This window comes from Cebus imitator, unplaced genomic scaffold, assembly GCF_001604975.1.
Source record: "Cebus imitator isolate Cc_AM_T3 unplaced genomic scaffold, Cebus_imitator-1.0 Scaffold73, whole genome shotgun sequence".
Classification (NCBI taxonomy): domain Eukaryota; kingdom Metazoa; phylum Chordata; class Mammalia; order Primates; family Cebidae; genus Cebus; species Cebus imitator.
Window position 1 is genome coordinate 2,632,795 of NW_016107388.1, and position 24,056 is coordinate 2,656,850.

Here is a 24,056-nt window from a genome sequence, read left to right on the forward strand (position 1 = left end):
AAATACAAAAAATTAGCTGAGTGTGGTGGCAGGCACCTATAATCCCAGCTACTCAGGAAGCAGAGGCAGGAGAATCGCTTGAACTGGAAGGCAGAGGTTGCTGAGACCACGCCACTGCACTCCAGCTTGGGCAACAGAGAGAGACTATGTCACACACACACACAAAAAGTCTCTAGTTTATGTGAAGAGAAACTGAAATTCATCAGTTAAAAAGAGTGGATAACAAAATTCTTCATTGAACATAACGAATGACATGAAAAATACAAACCAAGTCTTAACACCCCAAGTTTCTCTAGTTTGATCACCTGCAAAACCTACAGCCTTACAGCTGAGTGACACAAATCCCAGCTTCATTATTTAGGTCTCACGCTTTCTACCTACAAACAGTAACAAGATATAATAATGTAAATCTTGATTGCATTTATATTATCACTGTTTAAACAGATTAGAGTCCATTTCGATGTGTTTATGAATTTAGGAAAAAAGTTTTTCCAGGATTTTTAAAAATTGTAGTGAAATTTTGAAGATGCTGATATCAGTATTAACCTGTAGGCTATTATTCATGGGAAACAAAGCTGAAAAAAAAATAGCCCTGTTCACGATAAAATTATTTTATAAAAGTAACATAAAGAGCTGAGGATCGATTTAATCATACATTTCATTTTAACAAAATGAACCACTAGATCTGCTTGGAGGGGACATTTACATCCCACACAGAGATCTATATTTTTCTCTAGGATAATGCCGGTTAAAACAATTAAATTGGCTGGGTGAGGTGGCTCACACCTGTAATCCCAGCACTTTGGGAGGCCAAGGCAGGAGGATCACTTGAGGTCAGGAGTTTGAGGCCAGCCTGGCCAATGTAATGAAACCCCGTCTCTAATAAAAATACAAAAATTAGCCAGGTGTAGTGCTAGGCAGGAGAATCACCTGAACCCAGGAGGCGGAGGTTGCAGTGAGCCGAGATCCTGCCACTACACTCTAGCCTAGGCGACAGAGCGAGGCTCCATTTCAAAGAAAGAAAAATAAATAAATAAATAATTTTAACACAATCGTTTATTTTAATCTGAGAGTGAGACTCGGAAAGGAGACGGAAGAAATCTACTAATACAACATGAATGAACACATGACAAAGACAAATGTACTGAGTAGTGACAAAGTTTGTAGGTCTTTTAATATACCTTTTCTGTTTGGGAAATTCACAACTTCAGGTGTCAGGGAAGGTCTCAATGTGGTCGATACCAGCACTTCTCAACTCCTTTAATTAACTCAGACCGTTAAAATGTATAACCTACCTGAAACTACATAACCACAGTCTAGAAACTAGTTCCTCAGAGATCTGAATATTTCAGCAGTCCCCTAATCGACACAGAGCAATGTTTCTGTTAATTGGAAAGTATAAGAAGCCCACACAATAAGAAACTGGTCCACTTTTGAGCAGTTACTAAACGTCTTCATTTTTAAGCTACTCATTTTAAACTGTCTTTTAATTTTTCTGAAAAATCCATGCTTGTTAGTCAAAAAGTACATGGAAAAATAAAATGTGCATTCTTTTGTAATGGTTCTCATTACAAACATTACATTATGATTGGAACTACATCAGGCATATTCATATACTTAGGTAATTTTGCTACTGACATGACTTCTGGCCATTTTTATAGTGCCGTAAACAAAAACACTATATTTTTCTATCCAATTATGTAGTAGATGTTGACTACTGGCTTATTCATTTGCGGAGTTTTTTTTATGACACTCTCAGAGAAACAGTATTTTGATGATTGATTGGGACCGCAGATCTTAGTAAGAACACTGCACAAACTCAGGACCTCAACTCACTCCTGGTCTGTTACATCCTTGCCTTGCATTTTCCATAACAAACATTGTCCACAGCAGGTGCATTACCATTTAAATAACCAGAGAAGCCCTCCTCCCGTCCTCAATGTGGAACAATGACAATAAGGGGGAGGGCAGCAGAGGAACAGCCTGTTGTGGGTGCCTGCTCACTGTCTTTGTGCCAGGTGGCAGTGGGCACAGAGGAAAGAGCCAAGGCCTTCAGGTCAGCTGTGAGACCTTAGAAAATGGATTTAGGGGCCAGGTGTGGTGGCTCACGCCTGTAATCCCAGCACTTTGGGAGGCCGAGGCAGGTGGATCACAAGGTCAGGAGATCGAGACCATCCTGACCAACATGGTGAAACCCTGTCTCTACCAAAAATACAAAAAAACTAGCTGGGTGTGGTGGCGCACACCTGTAGTCCCAGCTACTCAGGAGGCTGAGGCAGGAGAATTGCTTGAACCCAGGAGGCAGAGATTGCAGTAAGCCGAGATCGCGCCACTGTACTCCAGCCTGGGCGACAGGGCAAGACTCCGTCTCAAAAAAAAAAAAGAAGAAAATGGATTTAGTTTCCAGGAGCCTCATTTTCCTCATATGTAAATCACAGATAGTAACACCCACCTTAAAAGACTCAGGACAATTATGCGCTAGGTGTTTCCATGAATCACCTATCACATGGCCAGAGGAGAGAAGAGCCAGAAATGGTATGTGTCAGTGTAAGGGACACCCAGCCTTTGCCTCTACACAGAACCATTGCTCCCTTGCAGGGCACCACTCTGGTCACCACGGCCCACACCCTGCCATGCCATCTATCTCTTCCTCTGCTCGGCAGGCCCTATATCCCATCCCAGGGGCACCAGAGAAGAAGCAAAGGAGTGTTACTAGTTGCCATTTATATAGTTTGTATATTGCCCCCTCCTCCCCATATTCTGGAGAGGTGGAACTATTTCATTATTCCTGGATCTAATCTCCAAGCACTTGAGGCAAGGGAAAGAACGCCACCTGTTAGGGACAAGAAACCCCTCTCCGCGCAGGTTGACCCCTTCCCTGCTCTGATTGCTCTGCAGCTGCATTCCTGAACCCCCACCTAGGCGCCACAGCAAGGCTGCCAGACGTGCTGCAATTAAGCAAAGCCTGATTACAGCCATTCCAGCAGCTCAAGGGAGGACAGGGAAAACATATGTTGGTTATCCACACTTGTAAATTCCTGTTTGACACACATCTATTTAAAAAACTCCTGGTTCCTTTCTTTTTATAAAAGTCTGCCGCCACAAAAGTCACAGGATGATGTACTGTAGGTCTGTTATGAGTTAACAAACTATCTCTGTGCCTGTTACCAGTCAATAGATTATTTCAGTCCTAAAATCCCCTTATGCCCCTTCACCCCATAAACACCCCTCGTTTTGTAAGCTCGGGGCTGCCTCCTCTGACTGTTACGGAGAAGCTGGCAGGTTAATAAAACTTGCTTGCCTGACTTTGGGTCTATTCTCCTTTCTCTCGGCTACCCTTACACCACCCACACCATAGTACCTGGGATTTTGCTGTGTCCGATAAAGCACCACCACAGTGAAAAGGCCACCGTGACTCAGGTGTCATTGAGTCTCACTCTGTCACCCAGGCTGGAGTGCAATGGCACAATCTGGGCTCTCTGCAACCTCCACTTCCCGGGTTCAAGTGATTCTCCTGCCTCAGCCTACCAAATAGCTAGGCTTACAGGCGCCCGCCTCGACTCTTGGTTAATTTTTGCGCTTTTAGTAGAGACAAGGTTTTGCCATGTTGGCCAGGTTGGTCTTGAACTCCTGACCTCAAGCAATCCACCCATCTTGGCGTCCCAAAATGCTGAGATTACAGGGATGAGCCACCGTACCTGGATGGTGTTCCATCATATTTATAACAGTGCCTTTCAATTGCCTCCCCGACCACAAATCTCTAGTACTACGTAGGTACCGAGAATGATCATTTCAGTCATAGAGAACATCGGAACTCCCAGGCCCACGGCCACTACATGGAGCAGGCATGAGGCTATGGTGGCCCTTATGTCACTGGCGTCCAGAGGAGTTGCAAGTATCCTCCACGTGACAGACACCTGCTCGCCTGTGTGGATATCAGCAAGTTCCGCTCCAGAACCATCAAGTTCTCAGTTCACCTCTGTGTTTCAACAAACAATACATCTTATCTCTGGCCTTGGCTCCACCACTTAACTCATATTTGGGCTTTGAGAAAATCATTTAATATTTTCAAGCCACACTTTCATCAAAGGAGAAAGAAACCCACGTTTCTAAAGGAATATCGTGAGAACAAAATAGATGCTTATAGAAGCACCTTAGGGAAAGTTTGGTTCGTAAATGGTGATGCCGTAGATGTCACACATTCTGTTGTGCCATTAAAGAAAGTTTTCTCCTGATACTATCAAAATTTCCTTGTATTTCCAATGAGCCCTACTGCAACATCCTACAAAGAATGAATAATCTAAGTTAGCCAAGTTACTATCAACTTTCATTTCTCTCTTGTTAGATGGGCCCTAAGAAGTAGATATAATCAGTACCGCATGATCAGCATTTGATCTTTGGGGCAGAAATTTGAAATGCAATAAGAAGGCAGAGGCCAGTTTTGCCAGCAAGTGTCCCCATTCTAACAATGTTAGTGTAGAACAGAAGAGGATGGATAGCATGGGAGTTTCTATCATTCCCGGTGTCCATCCCTTCAAAAGGATAGTTCTGTGTTGCTGGCTTTTTGTGTATCTTTGTTTAAATTGTGTATAATCTTTGCCACTGAAAACAATTCAAGCGCGTGAACACACACATAAATCCAGCTTAGGCTCACTGCGTGATTACTGACCTGCACAGCAGTCTTGCCACACTCTCAGGTCCACCTTCGGGATCTCGCTGCAGCTGATGTAATCGTGTGGGTATTCTGCCTTTACAAAGACATCCGCCTGCACTTGCCGAATGCTGTCACCATTGTCACAAAGCACCCGAGCCAAGGATGCCTGCTTCAGCTGAGTGAGTTGTGCCGGCGTAAATACTCCAGGGTTTTCATACCAAAACCTGGTAGTCAATGAAAAAAGGCATTGTCGTGGGTCTGTGCCCTGAGAACTCAGCTGCGTGTCAAACAGCCACAGTGCATCAAGAAGGGCTCAACACAAAAGAAGCGTATTGGAAGAATTATGCTTGCTCTCCAACTGAGCATCCTTTTAATTCCCTCCAATATTTACAAAGTTCTTAAATCCCATGCTTTTAAACTATCACATTCTACACAAGCTTTACAAAATGATTCAAAGGAATTTTCTAAAGTTTTCTCCCCCAAAAAGAAAAGTCCATTATTTATTTATTTATTTATTTAAGATAGAGTCTCACTCAATTTGTAGCTCAGGTTGGAGTGCAGTGGCGGGATCTCAGCTCACTGCAACCTCTCCCTCCTGGGTTCAAGCAACTCTCCTGCCTCAGCCTCCCGAGTAGCTGGGATTACAGGCGCCCGTCACCATACCTGGCTAATTTTTATATCATTAGTCGAGATGGAATTCACCATGTTGGCCAGGCTGGTCTTGAACTCCTGGCCTCAAGTGATCTGCCCGCCTTGGCCTCCCAAAGTGCTGGGATTATAGGCATGAGCCACCACACCTAGCCCTACTGATACATTTAAAATCCACAAACTAACCTTAGAAATTGTCTGAGCAATGTAATATTAACATGTTTGCCAAAAAAAAATAGCACTTTTGATAATTAATAGACACTATTTGGTTTATATCTATCGGCTAACTAGAATAAGCACATTCAATTTTAAGTGAAAGGATGAAAGAATAAATGAATTGTAAATAAAAGAACTATTAAAGTCAATCCTTAGGTTGGTTCAGTAAAGTCAATCGTTGGGTTTATTCATTCAGTAAATATTTGAATGCCGTATGCCAAGCACTTTTTCGTGCTGGGTATAGAGAAGGAAATTAAGATGGTAAACAAAAAGGCTTCTTACCACTAACTATCTTGGTGTTATGGGCTGAGCTGTGTCCCCCTAAAATGTTTATGTGGAGGTCCTATGCCTCAATACTTTCAAAGGTGACTCAGTTTGGAGACACGGCCTTTAGATAGGTATTTAAGGTAAAATAGATGATGCAGGTGAGCCCTAACCCAGTATGACTGGTATCCTTATAAGAAGAGGAAATGTGGTCACAGATACAGAGGGAACTCCATGTGACTACACAGGGAGAAGATGCCCTCTACAGGCTGGAAGAGACGCCCCGTAGGAATCAACTCTGCTGATGCCTTGATCAGCATCTAACCTCCAGAATTGTGAGAATAATAAATTTCTGTTGTTTAAGCTACCCAGGCTATGGAACTTTGGTACAACAGCCTCGCAAACTAACATATGTGGGGAAGACAGCTTACCCCCCAAAACTGAAGCTTTTTCAATTTTTTCAGTCTTTGACTACATGTATTCTTAAACTATTGCCAATTGAGTATATTAACACAATAATGTAAGTCAAGAGATTCAGTGTCAAAAGTGATTTTTAAAAAGTAATTTAATCAAATATACTATTAATAGTTACCAACGTGCAATAAAGGGAATTAAATCCTCTGCTACTTTCTTTATAATTTACAAATGGAAGAGATTTGAAAGAAAATTTAAGAATATTTTTTATTGTAACTTTAATTAAAAACTAAGCTCTGGGCTTTGTTTCAAGTCTTATATACCTCATCTCTGCAGTAATACAAAGGGTTATATTGTTATTCCTGGATCTTACTTAACACTAAACTTTATGAGTGATTCAGAAGATACCATACCCTGGGACATACTTGATTCCAAGCAATAGAAGAGCACATGTCTCTTAGAATAGAAGAGCAGCCTCAGGAGAGGCTGCCTAGATTTGGGTTTCTTGGTTTTTATTCTTGGTTAGTCTTAGAACAGTAAATGGACTACATGACTAACTTAATTCTCCAGCTTGCTGTTTTTCATAATTTCATAATGGAATTTATTTACAATTAACATTTTAGATAAAGCAAGAAATTTTAGAAAAGAGTTTCTGATTATCTTTCCACTCGTAAATGCCCTCATAATGTAATTTTACAGGGAGAGCTGGTCTAGGGTCAGCATGTCTTCCTCCATGAGAATGAAGGCAGAGAATCTCAAGGCTGCTCTCAATTCTTTCCTCCTCAACATCGTTGAGGTTTGCAGAAATCCTATGGAATAGGTACAACTGTTATTCACACTTTACAGATGAGGAACGTAGTCCCAAGTGATACATGCCCAAAGTTAACCAGCTGTAAGTGGTGAGGCTCAGATTCAAGCTCAGTGTAGTCCGTCTAGCCTTCATCCTCTCAATCACTAACTTCTACTGCCGTTTGAAAAATTCTATTTCTTCTCTTCTTACAAAGATTTACAAAAATGAATGATATGTGAGAATACCAGTGGTTTCAAAAGTTCTGTCACCAAATGCTGTCTGATATTTATTATACTCAATATGCATTAAATCATAAAATATATGAATCACAATATGTTATACATATACATTTTGGGTCAAAAACAGTTTTTGCAATATTTAATAAGAATAACATAATCCGTCACCTATCTCCATCTCTTAGCCGTTGAAACTGGGTAACAAACAGGCACATAAGTGTGGGTCCCACTCTTGTCCCAGGAATCAGGTCTTCAACCATAAGGGCAGGCCAGAGGTCAATGTCACCTGGAGAACCGTACAACCTGGAACAGAGACAGGCAGACAGCGCGTGCCTGAGAACGGAAGTGGCATTGAAAATATTCTTTATACAAATGAGCACCAAGCATTATTTTATTCACACACACAAAAGAAAAGCAAATATGATTATAACTGTGTTCTCATTTCACGGGGAAAAGCACTGAGATGAAGGAACCCTCAGAGATCACCCCACAGGTAGCAGGCAGAGCCATAACAACCTAACCAAGGGAATGTGACACCAAGCCTCATGAAATGTTACTTGTGCGATTCTTTATAATTATTCTCTAAGCATATGGAATGTAACTGTATATATATGTGAGTGTGTGTGTTATATATAAATGCATCCAGCTAATTCTTTCAGAAGTACATAGAAAATTTAAAAAATCAGCACTGAGAAATGTCCATGTCAGTGTATATGCTAGGCATGCTAAAAAGTCAGAAGAAAATCATGATTTGTGGAGATGGTGTTAGGTAAGTTTTCTCTTGCTAAAAAGGCAATAAGTATTTGATCTAAGATTTGAAGCAATCTTTAAAAGCTAAACAACAAAGAAACAAACACACAATGCAAATGTTGAGTATAATCCAACAGTTTATTTGATGACACATTTGTATCTCCTTTGTTTTCTTTGCCGCAAACAGTCTATTATGGGAAATCATTCCAATTTAGTTTAGTTACACTGGTGATGAATACTTGTGAGGTTTTCAACTTTTACACTGTGAACATTCACTACATGTTTCTTCCTATGCACAAGAGTTTCTCTAGACTAGGCATTGGCAAATTTTTACCATAAAGGGCCAGAGAGCCAATATTTTCAGTTTTGTGGGACAACTGTGGGTTCTGTTGCAACTACTCAACTCCCATTTTGCATACAAGCAGCCATAGACAACATGTAAACAAATATACATAGTTGTGTTCCAATAAAACTTTATTTACAAAATTAGAATAGTAGGTCAGATTTGGCCAATTGGCTGTGGATTGCTGATGCCTGCTCTAGATTATGTTATGCAAGAGCTAGAAATATTCTGAGTATAATATCTTCAATTTTAATTGTTAATGCTAAACTGCTGTCCAAAATAGATGTATGATTCATATTCCCATAATGAGTATACAGAATTACTCTATGATACGTATCCATATGTATATCTTCAATTTTAGTAGACAATGCCAAATTGCTATCCAAAATGGATGTACAATTCATACTTCCACAAGAAGTATATCATAGTTCTCAATGTTGTCTGGAGAGCTTTAAAACCTGGGACAGGCACATTATCCCTTAACACGTTGTAACTTATTCCATCTTAATTTATTTTGTTAGTCAACTCTCATCACTGCTGTCCTTCTCCGATTTCTCTTTCATCTTCATTGTCCTCTTCTTTATCTTCATCTGCCTCTTTGTTTGCTGCCGCGTCTCCTCCTCTTCCTCCTCCTCCTTTCTTTTCTTAATTTCAGATAATAGGTGGACCTTTTAGATTTCCAAGTTGAATGTTTGAATGTTTGAGTGCCATTTAATTCAGGTTTGAATGTTGTGTTATTGTTTGCTCCTGTTTCAGTTCTTTTTCTGAGAGATTTTTCTTCTGAAATGTTTTGATTCGCATTTGTTTTATTGTTACATGTCTTGACTTGAAATTGGTTTCTCTCTCTCTCTCTCTCTTTTAATTCCTATGCATTTCATGAAATGAAGTTCTGGTTTGGTAGCATACTCTTCTATCACAATAGGAAAGTGCGGTCTTTTCGATGACTGTGTTGGTGGTGATGGGAAGAGGGTGTTGACATGCTTTGTTTCTCCTTAAGTCCTAGGGCATCCTTAACTTCATTGCATTCTGCTTTCATGTCACTACCAAATCTGAAGGGGCCCTCTCTTCTTTCCCTACTTATCTCCTTCTTTCTAAAAAAACCATCTCCGGACACTCTGAGATTTGTAACTGGTGTTGATAACTCCCAGGTTTCCAGAGTTTTATTTGACAATGTAGAACTTGGTGCTGGAGTTTTTCCTTCCAGAGGTTTTTTTTTTTTTTTTTTTTTTTTTTTTAGAGACAGGGTCTCACTCCGTCACTCAGGCTGGGCTGTAGTGATGGAATCACAGCTCACTACAGCTTCAATCTGAGCTCAAGGGCTCCTCCTGCTTCAGCGCCAGGACGCCCCAGTCTTTTCTATATTTTATCTTCCCTCCTTCCCACTCCTTTGTCCATGGAGATTTTTTTAATTACCCTACACTTCTTTACTCCAAACTCACAAACTTCCAGTGAAAGTGGAGTTCCAGTGGCAGCTCCAGGAACTGCTTAATTATTTTCAAACTTGCCACTGAAACTCATGTCATTGTCTGTCTCCTACTAATTCTGAAGATAGGAGTCATGCACTATTTTGTGTTCTCTTTTTTGATCTTACAGATTTGGAGAATGCTGTGTTCAGAGATTCAGAAGTAAGGGACAATTATTTTCCTAGGGCTAGCCTAAAAATATGTTTTTTTGAAAATTTTATTTTGTTAATCTGAGGGGTGTGAAATGGTGTTTTATTATGATTTTGGATTTTCCTAATGAATTATACAATTGAATATCTTCTGTGCATTGATTGAAAATTTTTTTCTTATGTAAAATGTATATATATACCTTTTACCCATTTTTAATCTTTTTTTTTTTTTTGAGATGGAGTTTCACACTGTTGCCAGGCTAGAGTGCAGTGACCCCTCTCAGCTCCCTGCAACCTCCGCCTCCCAGGTTCAATCAATTCTGCCTCAGCCTTTTGAGTAGCCGGGACTACAGGTGTGTGCCACCACACCCAGCAATTTTTTGTATTTTTAGTAGAGAGAAGGTTTCACTATGTTGGTCCGGATTGTCTCTCTTGACCTCATGATCCGCCTGCCTCAACCTCCCAAAGTGCTGGAATTACAGATGTGAGTCATGAGCCCAGCCAGGTTTTTTTCTTTCTTTCTTACTCTTAGTTCTCTACCTATCTAGATGCAAATACTCTGATCTACATCCAAATGTATTCTTTGTATTTGTGGTGCTTTTAATCAATTTTATTATTTTGGATTCTGATGAAAATATTTTCTTAATCCTAAGGTCATCTTATCAATTTTTATATCAATTTTGCAATTTTTTTGTACCTTACTAAAGAAATTATTTCCTTCCCCAATGCCACAGAATATTCTCTTTTATTTTTGTAAAGTTAAAATTTTGCCTCTCAGATTTAAGTCCCCAGTCTATCTGGAACTGATTTTCATATATGATATGAGATCAGAATCTATACTCATTTTTAATCCAATGATAGCCAGTTGGCACCGCACCACTTATTGAATGTGTTTTCACTTCTCACTAATGTTTCTTGCAGCTCTTTCAAATATGATAGTTTCATATATGAGCCCTTTTTCTTGTGACTGTCTATTCTGTTCTACTGTCTTAATTACTAAATGCTTTATAGCAGGGGTATCCAATTTCTTGGCTTCCCTGGGCCACATTGGAAGAAGAGGAATTGTCTTGGACCACACATAAAGTACACTAACACTAAGAATAGCTGATGAGCTAAAAAAAAAAAAAATTAAAAAAAAATCACATAGTATTTTAGGAAAGTCTATGAATTTGTGTTGGGCCACAATTGAAGTCATCCTGGGCTGTATGCCACCCACAAGTGCAGGTGGGACAAGCTCGCTTTATAAGAAGTGTTGCTGACTGGAACAGCAAGCCATCCTACCATGGTCCTCTTGGCCATTGGCTTTACCAATTTAATTTTAAAATTAGCTGTTGATGCCACAAAGAAGCACTACTATGATCTTAATAGGAATTACAATAAATATATTATCACTGGGGGAAGTATTGACATATCAGTATTACTGAATCTTTCTACACCTGAGTATGTTCATTCTGTCCACGTCCATAAGTATTCTTTAGTAACTATCTGTAAATCTTCTAATTATTGTTACAACACAGGGCATGATTTCTTAGACTTCCTCTTTACCTTTTTTTTCTCTTTGGAAAAGCAATTGAGTTTTCTTTATATTCATTTCCATTTACTACAAAGAGTATTTGCAAAAAAATAATATGGCACTTTCTTCCTTTCTGATCTTTATCTGTTTCTTATGTTATTGTCTTGGCTGTGATTTTCAATGCAATGTTGAAGTCTCCATACCTGCCATTTTTGTCTATTCATGTTTTTAAATGGAATGCTTCTAACATTTAATTAATGTTTACAATAGATTTTTCAGATGTTCTTTTCTTAGTTAGGGTGTTCCATTTTTCCTAGAATACTAAGAGCCTTTCTAAAATTCTAGAGAAATGTTGCATTTTACATGGAATGTTTTTTCTGCCCATACTGAAATGATCACTTTTTTCTTTTTAATCAGCTTATAACCAAAATTATATCAACACTTTTAAAATCTTGGACCAATTATATTACTGAAACAAACCTATTATGGTCATGTTGTGTAGACGCATATATATATGGCACTCAACTTGAGTTTTCAATGCTTTGTTCAAACCTGACAAAAACAAGCAATGGGGAAAGGAGTCACTGTTTAATAAATGATGTTGGAAAACTGGCTAGCAATGTGCAGAAAGCAGAAACTGGACCCCTTCCTGACACCTTACACTAAAATTAACTCCAGATGGATTAAAGACTTAAACATAAGACCTAACACCATAAAAACCCTAGAAGAAAACCTAGGTAAAACCATTCAGGACATAGGCATAGGCAAGGACTTCATGACCAAAACACCAAAAGCATTGGCAACAAAAGCCAAAATAGACAAATGGGACCTAATCAAACTCCACAGCTTCTGCACAGCAAAAGAAATAGTCACTAGAGTGAACCGGCAACCAACAGAATGGGAAAAAATTTTTGCACTCTACCTATCAGACAAAGGGCTGATATCCAGAATCTACAAAGAACAAAAACAGATTTACAAGAAAAAAACAAAAAATCCCATTCAAAAGTGGGCAAAGAATATGAACAGACATTTTACAAAAGAAGACATATATGAGGCCAACAAGCATATGAAAAAATGCTCATCATCACTGGTCATCAGAGAAATGCAAATCAAAACTACATTGAGATACCATCTCACCTCACGCCAGTTAGAATGGCGATCATTAAAAAATCTGGAGACAACAGATGCTGGAGAGGATGTGGAGAAACAGGAACACTTTTACACTGTTGGGGGGAATGTAAATTAGTTCAACTATTGTGGAAGACAGTGTGGCGATTCCTCAAGGACCTAGAAATAGAAATTCCATTTGACCCAGCAATCCCATTACTGGGTATATATCCAAAGGATTATAAATCGTTCTACTATAAGGACACATGCACATGAATGTTCATCACAACACTGTTTACAATAGCAAAGACCTGGAACCAACCCAAATGCCCATCGATGATAGACTGGACAGGGAAAATGTGGCACATATACATCATGGAATATTATGCAGCCATCAAAAACGATGAGTTTGTGTCCTTTGTAGGGACATGGATGAACCTGGAAACCATCATTCTCAGCAAATTGACACAAGAACAGAAAATCAGACACTGCATGTTCTCACTCATAGGCGGGTGTTGAACAGAGAGAACACATGGACACAGGGATGGGAGCATCACATACCGGGGTCTGTCGGGGGTAAATAGGGGAGAAGCAGCAGGGGGTGGGGAGTTGGGGAGAGATAGCATGGGGGGAAATGCCAGATATAGGTGATGGGGAGGAAGGCAGCAAATCACACTGCCATGTGTGTAGCTATGCAACAATCTTGCATGTCCTTCACATGTACCCCAAAACCTAAAATGCAATTAAAAATAAATAAATAAATAAATAAATAATTTTTATATAAATTTATGATGAGATGTTGTCTTGTAAAGTTTCTTGCCTCACACTGTTATTGTTTATTTTAATATCAAAATGTTACTGGCCTGAGAAACTAAGTTAGATAGCATTCCTTCTTTTGCATTCCCTGAATGACTCCATGGGCGTTTGGAACCACCCAAATTACATTTATAATTGGAACACTAGGTTTGAAGAGCATGTGTCAAAACTTTATTCTGAAAATCTTCCTTCCACTTAAGTCATCTAGAGTCTTTTGCCAAAGCATTTTATTTCTCTTTATTGTGTCTTATCCTGTGTTTCCAGTAAAATGAGTAAAAAAAATTTTCCAAGGCTGCACCAACCTCCAAAAGAAGTAAACAATATTTTGTTAGGTAAGAACTAAATTTTAATTATGGCTACGACTTGAGTTGTGGTCTCATGAAAATATATCAACATGTGGAAGTCCTAGACCCCAGTAACCGTTACTGTGATCATATTATTTGGAGGTAGGGTCTTTGCAGATGTAATCAAATTAAGATGAGGTCATTAGGGTGGACCCTGATCCAATATGACTGGTGTCCTTATCTTTAAAAGGGCAGTTTGAGCACAGACAGACAGTAAGAATGCTGTACTACAACAAAGGCAGGGACTGAGGCAAAACCGCAAGCCAGGGAAACCAAGGGGTCGCTGGGAAACCACCAGAAACTAGGAAGAGCAAAGGATTCTCCCCTCCATGATCCTGAGAAAGCGTGGCCCTGCTGACACTTTGATTTCAGACTTCCGGACTCCGTAGCTGTGGGATGATAAACTTCTACTGTCTTAAACCACTCTATATGCAGTCTGTGGTTATAGTAGCCCCGAAAACTAATATAATTGTGACGTCCCATTAACTTCAGGCTAAATTCACTCCTGATTTTTAAAACAATTTTCCTGCCAAAAATGAGACTATTGTCCTGAATTTTACACATGCTTAAATGTAATTGTAATGTATGGTTGAAGAAACTCTTCGATTAATTTTCAATAGACTTCATTTTGTAGAGCAGTCTTAGGTTCACAGCAAAACTGAGTGAAAGTTACAGAGATTTATCATACAACCCTGCATTACTTCTTTAAAAAGGAAGAAGAAAAACAATTTTAAAAACCACAGATATATTGTTCTCTGAATGGTTAGTATTAAATTATGAAGAGTATGAGGAATAATAGTAATGGAAATCAGAAGGTTACATAGGGTCAGATTTATGTCTATGAACTGTAAGAGGCCAGAAAAAAAAATAGTACTTAGAGGTTTTAGAAGTTAGAACACTGAAATTTCCCAGGGAGTATAATCCTGGCTTTGTTAATTTCAGTTCTTCACCATTGATCTGTTTCTCACCTCCTAAATAATTCAGCTAAACAATAACTATTCCTTTCCTTATTGTACTATATTACTTTACCGTGGCTCACCACAGCAACTACAAGAAATCTTGGAAGTCTTCATGCATATACCATATGAGTAACTTATTAGTCATACATAGCCTATGTTTGGAAAAACAAATCCTCTCCACCCGCCTTACAAGGCAGTCCAAGATCCACAAGCTCTCAAAACAATTCTTATGCATTACTCTGGAGAATGTCAATTCTATTTTTTAAAACTTTTTCAATTGCAGACATTATAGCTCTTCTTTCTTGGTTATACTTAGACACTAGAAAGATTATAAAGCAGCTCTGTATTAACAGCTTCGGTATGTCATTTGACTTGTCAACTTTCATCCCCAAACTTAATGTTAAACATTTGTTCCATACCTTAAAATAATAATCCAATATAAGGAGGCATGGTTTTATGACTGCAAAGATGCCTGTAATCTGAGATGGCCTCTGAGGGACACTGTCCCCGAGAGTGAGAGCGGGAATGACAATGCGCACCAAGCCCCTTTCTGTTGTGTGCAGCAGCAGAGGCCGCTGGTGCCTTTGACTAGAATTTCCCTAAATGAAGACAACATGAGAGAGTACTGCCCAAAGCAAGGCTGCAAACGGCCATCATAAAATCTCCTGGCTTTGAGAATGTACCATCTAACTGTGTTTAAATTTACCTTCTAACCTTTTTCCTTGATTACAAACCAGAAACACACATGGGATAACGTGTAAACAGTCTAGCTACGTTTTAAAAAGAAGTAGTGCTTTTGTTGGTATTTTGATAGGCAGAGAGTTGAAGGCAAAGGTTTGCAGACCTTGAAATGGGCTATTTCATGCCACAAAGACCACAGTGTCAATCCACATCTAATTTCATAATGGCAGTTTGACTTAAAGTCGGCTTTAGAAGGAAGGATAATAATAATAATAACTTTCATTCAACTGGATCGTTCACAGAGACACAAGGACAGAGGTCCTGAGTGGAATTTTTTCAGGGCTATACATGCTCACCTGATTCAGAAAGTGAAAGACGGATAGTGCAGGAAGGTGTGGTTTTAATAAAACAAATAAAAACCCTTCCCCAAAACACAAAGAAAAGGGGCTTTGTGATAAAGTGCCCTTGTGGAAAAGCTCTCTGAGAGACTTCTGGATTTTCAGAGCAAATAATGATCATTTAGTAGCTTTTAGAGAAAAAAATATATTTGAAACGTGTCCTTAGGCAAAAAAGGTAAAATGCCCTTGTTTACTCTCACACAGAATAAAATTTCCTCTGCCTCAGGATGACTGTATCCATGTAAGAGAAGTAAATGACATTTTACATCAGAGAAATTAAAACAACGAAAACATCCTACCCCACAAGCATGACTAGTCAAATCAGACACATGGTACAAAACAGTCTTAGGGTTATCCACACTGAAATAAAGCTGAATGACTGGAAAAAAAAAAAAAAAAAACCTTATGGTTAATTTGAGTCACTAACAACACCAGACAGAAAAGTTGTTTCTTTACCTGAAAGAAAAATTTCCCAGAAAACCTTTTATTAAAAGCTTATCTTGGGACTCTAGATTTTTCCTCAAAAATCTTAAGGACACCATGTTTTTGTAAAAAGAAACTATTCTACAATTAAAACTGTATGCACTTTAGAAAACTATATATAAAGCTCTATGTTAACAAACATCTCTCCATAACAGAAACAGCACAGAAAAGTAAGCAAACGGAAAAGATAACTCAAGTGACTTTTATTTTTAAATGAGTATATAATACTTTTCATTTTATGCTTTTAAGAAAAGAGGAAATTTCTTTCTACTACTACTTTAAAGGAGGAAAAAAATCTAAGCTATTTATATAAGACTTGGCATAAAACTAAAATGTTATAGTCATATTTTGAAAAGCAGAGTACAGAATATAGAACTCTGTAATTATGTCAAATAATTAAAAATAACCATTTAAACTTTGTTTTGTGATTAGAGGAAAAAACGAAAGAAAGGATAAAATATATAACAAGAAAATAAACAAACAGAATAAAATCAATGAAGGCAGATACATCAAGAAGAAGATAAAGATAAGTCCAGGTAGTCATTGAGACTAAGACAGATTTCCACATAAGAAGAGACAGGTCCATATACAATAAAATTCACATGTATTGAACAGTGGCGTATTTGAACAATACTTACAGCGTGCTAGCTATTAACAAATCAATCATTTTTTAACCCCAATGGATAAATTTGCTTTTCACTATCACTTTCAGGGTAAAATGCAGATTAGTTTTTTAAAAGCTATTTTATTAAATTCTACTTATATACAGTAACTCTTTGAAATCCTGGGTCTGAGGCATGTTGTCCTTTTGTTTAAAAGGTTGACTAAATAAACATCAAACATTGAAGACACACAGTCTCCAAGCCAGACCCCCCACATCACAACCACAGAAGCAGAAAAACAGCTGAAAACAAAGAGAAACGTTTTCCACTGTTTAAGACAATGTTATTAAATGTTACATTTATATACTACATAAGATTATCTAGCATATATTCTGGGGTAAGTAATCTACAGTAATGAATCATGTTTTTAATTCCTGATTGAGAAATTAAAGATTAACCTTCCATTAATCCATATATTCCTAAGGATTCCCTGAGATTTTAGTCTAACCATAAGTCTGGACTAAAAAAGGACTAATTAACATCCCCGCTTTAAAGAGCATAGGCCAGTTAGAAGGCATAAACAGATTTTTTTTTTTTTTTTTTTTTTTTTGAGACGAAGCCTTGCTCTGCCGCCAGGCTGGAATACAGTGATGCGACAATCTCGGCTCACTGCAACCTCCAACTCTCTGGTTCAAGCAATTCTCCTGCCTCAGCTTCCCAAGTAGCTGGGATTACAGACACGCGCCACCATGCCCAGCTAATTTTTGTATTTTTAGTAGAGGCGGGGTTTCACCATGTCAAGTGACAAACACTTTGTTTTTATTGTTCTATTTAATCAACTATATACACTTGATTTATAAATTTCATTTATGTCCTCAAAACTGCAACGATTTTGGCTTGCTGCTCTGACTTTTTCCAATCTTATGAAATCTGTCACAACGAGAGAGCTTCTCCACTCAAATCTGATTCCCCACTGTTCTATTCTTTCATGCTGATAGATGCACTAAGTTTATCCTTCATTCAGGAAAGGAAGCCTATAGGCAGGACCTCTTCAACTATCCACCACAAACCATGCCACTGCATATATCTCATAATTCCCACCCACTTTGACAGTGCTCCCTCTTAGAAAACATTCTAAATTGATTACAGTTCTGCAATTATAAAAATGAGCAGGCTTCATTTTGTTTCTCCAGCTCATAAGTCTCAATAGGGCCCGTTGCATTGAAATTGAAAAATAATGTAAACTACGGTAATAGAGCCATCTTTTGTTTCCAGGTGGGCAGGCTCCAGCGAGGGGCCATAAGGAGGTCCCATTTTGTATGCCAAGTCCCAGCAAATAAAGTAACTGCTGGCTGTCATGAAAAGCCATGTCTAGAAGAATTCAGAGATTGCCTCTATGTTCGGTAGGAAAAAATTCTGTGAGAGTTTAGCAGTGTTTGTCACAGATGCAGGAGGGGACACTGGTCACATAATCGCTACCTATTTGCCTGTCCTAAGGCAGTGCTTCGTTATTCACTACAGTAGCAGTTGTGTGCCTTTTATTAAACAAATAGGTAGAATAAAATAAATATTTATGAATTAATATAATTACTAATGGAATGAATACATGAATATTACGGTAAAAAAGATGTTTCTATTTCAAAAATGCTAAAAATGCTTTTGTTGTTATTTTCATCTTAAATATGTTTTCAGGTTTTATCAAGTGTCATTTTGGCATACTGAGATGACTGAATGGGTTTTACACTTGTATATTCTAATGTGATGCCCTATATTGATACTGACTGAGTTTTATATTCTGGACATATATTAATTATTCCTCCCTAATCATGTTGGACTATTCTTAAACTATTCATGATTTTACTGATAAGCATTTTTATTCCCTATCAAAAAAATGACCCTAAGGTTAACATTACTGATCCTGTCTTAAGGTTTATACCAGAGGCATGCTAATTTCAGCTAATAAATCAAGTAGGTTATTATCTTTTTATATATTCCATAATACTGTACAATGTGTTCTTTACAATTTGAAAGATTTTGTCTACCAAGAACTCAGAAACTATTAAAAGCAACTTTTCAATTATTTCAAATTTCTATAGACTCTGTTTTGATATTGGTTTTCTTATTATCCTAAGACCAAATAGAAAAATTATTCGATTACCATGATTTTCAACGCTATCTTTATAAAAACACAAATAGTAATTTCTTAGAAATCTGTTTCTTTATGTTTTTGTAATTTAACTTTCTGTTTGGGAATATATTAATCAATTAGCCTGTTTTTCAACTTTTTACTTTATTAACTTTTGCTTTTGTATTTTTTCTTTCCAACTTGAGTTAGACACTTAACATATGTGAAAAATATCTGCTATGCTCATCCTATGAGATTTGTGGTTGTTGATTACCATAACCTTGCCTATCTAGACTGATACGGTTTCAAATACATTCTACTTCCTAAGTGTGCTGTTCTGCAGGTGAGTACATTGGTACAGGTTCTGTTCATTAAATGTGAGGACTCAAGTCTTTCTTCAATTTTATAACTCTTTTATTGCTAACCCTTCAATCTGGGTCTCTCTCTCATTCCTGTTTTCTGCCTCCTGGAATTTTCATAAATATTTGCTGTTTTCAATCTTTTCTCCCTATCACTAAATCTCTCCTATTATTTATTCTTTTCATCTGTCTGGACTACATGCTGAGTGATTTCTTCTAATTTATCTTCCAGTTTGCTAATTTTTTATTCAGCTGTTTCTAGTATGCTGTTTCACTATCTATTGAGATCTTAATTTCAATTATATATATCATGTCTTGAAATTCAGTTTTTCAATTATCTGTATTTTTACCTTTTCCTTTTAACATGGTTTCTATTCATTCTCTTATTTAATTATGTTAAATGTGCATACTTAAAAGTCTCTCATATTGTTTTAATCCCCCTAGTTGCCATTTTTATTTTGTTTTGTTGCTTTTCATTTATTCTCATTACTGACTATCTTGCAGCAATTTATTTGCTGAAATGAATTTTAACTTACATGTGTGAGAATAAGAGAATCTCTTGGGAGTTTGGTTTGTCATTCCTGTGATTGTCTGTGTGCACTGGCTTGTTAAAGAATGCCTAAAGAGTGATTTCACATGTCCTTTTGCCAACATTTCAGGGGTTTCATGTGCCCCTTGGCTGCTTTTCATGTTAATTTATCTTCTTGTCTTTCCAGCACTATGGTGTTTGAGTAAATTCAAATTCTTCTCCTGTATAACACAGGCTGGGATTAGAATTGCAAAAATCTTCCTGTTTTATTTCAGCCTCAGTCCCTGATGTTTGCTCAGAAACCATATTGCTGCTTCCTCTTTCCTGACGGGAAGGGATTTTCTAGTTCCCTTCATCCTTGCAGAAATGAGGCAGGATTTCAGTCTTCTGCAGAGAACTCTGTTTCAGGCCTCTGACTAGGTAGAGTCCAGATCCCCTTACCCTGCATGGGAGCTAAATCCTCAACTTCTAATCCCTAGGACCAATGTCTGTGACTGATAATCCTCGGCCAAGACAGTACATTCATTCCTGATTTCTCCCTGACCTGTAAGTTTCCCTGTCCTTTCTGACATACGAGAATTGCCCATTTTCTTAGATTGTTTGTGTTTAAAGCCATTCTTTACGGTTTTACTTTTTGTTCAATGGTTCCATGTATTTTTTAGCAAAACAGAAGCTTATTTTTCTGAATTGACTATTTGCCAAGAAATTCTCAAACTACCAGTGAAAAGGGCCTATTAGTCAAATGCCTAATAAAACACATCATTCTCTGTTTCAAGTAGCTTTTACGTCGCATTTCGCCTCAATTGAATAGGCAAGAAAAACAAAGAAAATGTTTTAATATTACATATAGCACAATATGTTTACACATTTTAATTCATTTTCAAATATTATTTCAGGTAATTAAAAAGAGAAAATAAGCTAATGACATCATTGGCTATAGAAGCTGTGTCCCATCCCCCCAAAATTTGATTCTAGCTAAAAAACGTTGTAAAGTGCCATTCATTGTTATCAGAGAATGAGGATATAGGCCAAACTATCCAAATGTTGCAAAGAACATATGGCATTATGCAAAATGAAAGTAAATGCTGATTTAATTCAATCTTTAAAAACAAGCTAAACTGATTTAAACTAGTTTTTGCCTGTTTTAGGCTCATAAGTATTTACAAAGAAGATTATTTTAGAGCCATTTAAAAGCATTCAATAAATTTCCTGTGGCAACCCATGAATAATATGCCCAGGGAGGTGGAAACTCAGATAGATCATGAAATTTGCCCAAGATCACAAAGCTAATTACTAGAAACCCAAGAAAGCAGCTAGGTGGTGTTTTCAGCACATTTTCCAGTATTCTCCACTTTCTCCATATTAATTCAAGATTTAGTAAGTACAAATATTAATTCACAGATATCTTTATTATAATTTATAAAACCTTTAAAATATTTTCTGTGTATTCTATAAATTTTGCATGATAACAATTATTGTTCTCTTCATACAAAAACATAAAGCACGTTGACTGCTTTCCTCAATTCCAGCCAAGAAGTGAAGATGTGGATTTAGGTGTTCTCTAAGAACCTCTATTTGTTTAATGAAGTGACAGGCTGACCTCTCTAAATGGCACAAAGCACAGATTTTCAACAGGAACAGTGGGGCCATTTCTATTGTGAGGTTAGGAGAAACTGATCGGGATAAAAATTAATATCAAAGTTCTTCAATTTTAATGTAAAGAGAAGATTAGAGAGTATACATATGAGAATGTTCTTACTGACAACCATTTGAAAACATATTTCCTGAGCAAAAGAAAATACTGAGTTACACATCACTGACTGTGAATTTTACTTAATTTAAATCCAGTCTCCTGTGTTTTCATTCTGAAGTACACTTTTAATATTAATATCATGCTGCTTTGAAAGGAAATGGAAAGAATTGCTTCCTATAGAAAGACAGGTTTCCACCTTTACTTAAAGAATGTTTTTTGTTAATTTTCCTGAATCAATTCTACCCATAATTGGAGACTAATGCAGATTCACTTACACATGACATTCAGATGTGCACATAGAATTAGCATTCAGGCACTCTGCTGAGTGCTCGACGTGCTTTAAATTATTTCATCTGCTCAGTAAACTGATGGGACACTTACTGTGATTATCCTCATTTTAGGGAAGAGAAATGCGAGACTATGAACAAGTACAAAAGGCTCCACAGTGAGAAGGGAACGCAGACAGCACGTATACCACTGTAGTCTGACACCAGAGCCTTTCTGCCTGTATTGCTGAGTGTTGGGTTATGCTGTTTCTCACAGTGTCCTCCTGTGCTAAAGCTGAAGGAAAATAGAAAATAAAAACAAATACTGGCAGCTGCATAATTGCAGTGCACCACCCTTCAAAGATGTTCATGGTCTTATCTTTGGGACCTGTGACTACGTCACCTTACATGGCAAAAGAGATTTTGCAGATGTGATTCAGCAAAGGATATTAAGAGGGGAAGACATTATGCATTATCTGGCTGGGCCCAGTGCAATCACAAGAGTTCTCAAAAGTGGAAAGGGGAACAGAAGAGTAAAAAGAAGGGGCCACAAGCAAAGGAGTGTGAGCAGCCTCTCCAAGGGGGAAAGAAAGGGAAACTGATCCTCCCCTGAAGCCTCCTGAAAGGGCACAGCCCTGATTTTGGTCCAGTAAGACCAATTTCAGACCCCTGACCCCTCTGAACCATAAGACAATAAGTTTGTCTTTTTTTTAAGGCATCTAGTTTATGGTAAGTCATTACAGCAGTCACAGCATCAACTCTGGAATCATTTGGATTCAGATTAAAGTTCGCATTCTCCACTTGACAACTGCATGTCCTTAGGAAGGTTAACACCAGCTCATGAGATAAAGAAAGTGTTAACAGAAAGTGTGAATGTGCCCAGGGCACATACTGAAGAGATCCACCTCAAACTATTCCATTCATGTTAGAGTATGAATAATTTATTTTAAAAAACAGCAACTCATGTAATAAGTTGTCTTACAAAATGAGAGGTGATTTTGTGACAAAACACTGGTTTTGTGCAACAAACACCAGCAGAATATGAAGAAGTATTATTAGCATTAGATTAAAGCTGTCCCATCCATAAAACCCAACTGATCAACAAGAAAAATATGTCTTCCATTTGGGGACTTTTTTGGATATGACTGTCTCCTATTGAGGCAAGAAAATTGTAACTCTGAAGAGGAAGAGTACCATTCCCAAGTTTGGAGATATATGAGAAAAACTCATCAAAGCATATCCTTCTTCAATTGTGCTTTGATTCTGTAACGGTAGGCATCGGCAATCTGTTCTTTTAAGGTGGCTAGTATATCCTTGGACTTTTCAAGTCATACGATCTTTGTTGCAATTATTTAACTCTGCCAGGGTAGTGGGACAAAGACAATGTAAGCAAATGTGTCTGGCTATGTAACTAACCATTCATAAGAGCAACAACCAGTCTGAAGGCTGTGGTTTGCCACACCCTGTGTTAAAGCGGCATCTTCACCTGAAGGGTGTTCATGCTAACTCTGAAGTTTTAGCACCCACCATGCCGTCTTTTATTCTCAAAGGTGCCAGGGTGTACATAACCCTGGTCCTATGGTCACATAGGCCTAGAAGTCTATGCCCTGCCGAGGATTCCACAAAGGCACTTGATTGTGTATCTGCTCATCTTGGAAGACCACAAGTGTAGATAGGGTCTGTCTTAAATATATGGCCCAATGGACATCCCATGTCTGCCTCACATTTCACAAAGATGAGCACAGTCAGAAACCCCATGAGATACAACCTGCTCCAGAGAGGAGAAAGTGTGTGTCATGGGTCTGTATTTACTGAGTAATTACCCAGAGGCAGAGTTCCCAGGAAGCAAGTGAAGGTGACTCTGCAGAGCCCTAACCACAAGGGCCCCTCCCGAGACCCTAGAGAAGGTCTGCAGGGTGTACACGCAGTCACACGTGTGCATAAAGTGTGTGTGCCTATAAGCGTCAGGCCCTCCTCGACTTTGTAGATACTATTCCAGGTGCTGAGTGAACCCACTCAACAAAAGAGCTGTCAGAGGTCTGGGATGGGGCTTAACAAATTCACTCCCTCACCCTCTGGAAACCATCATTGCAGGTATGGTGTTCAGCTCATCTGTGCTGCCTCTCCCTCAAATTCTGGTTTAAAACAGTGACTTAATAAGTATCTGTAAAATGTAGATGTCAATGCACTCAAT

The 24,056-nt window shown here is 38.1% G+C and overlaps 1 protein-coding gene across 1 annotated transcript in view; it reads right to left on the reverse strand.

Annotated features, from left to right (window-relative positions):
* PXDNL (peroxidasin like) overlaps window positions 1-24,056 on the reverse strand; it is a 456,288-nt gene that overhangs the window by 63,855 nt on the left and 368,377 nt on the right. Inside the window, exons 18-19 of the mRNA XM_017531766.1 lie at window positions 7,391-7,525; window positions 4,670-4,878 (exon numbers count right to left, since the gene is read on the reverse strand). Coding sequence (XP_017387255.1) covers window positions 4,670-4,878; window positions 7,391-7,525 — 344 coding nt within the window. The remainder of the gene's footprint in view (window positions 1-4,669; window positions 4,879-7,390; window positions 7,526-24,056) is intronic.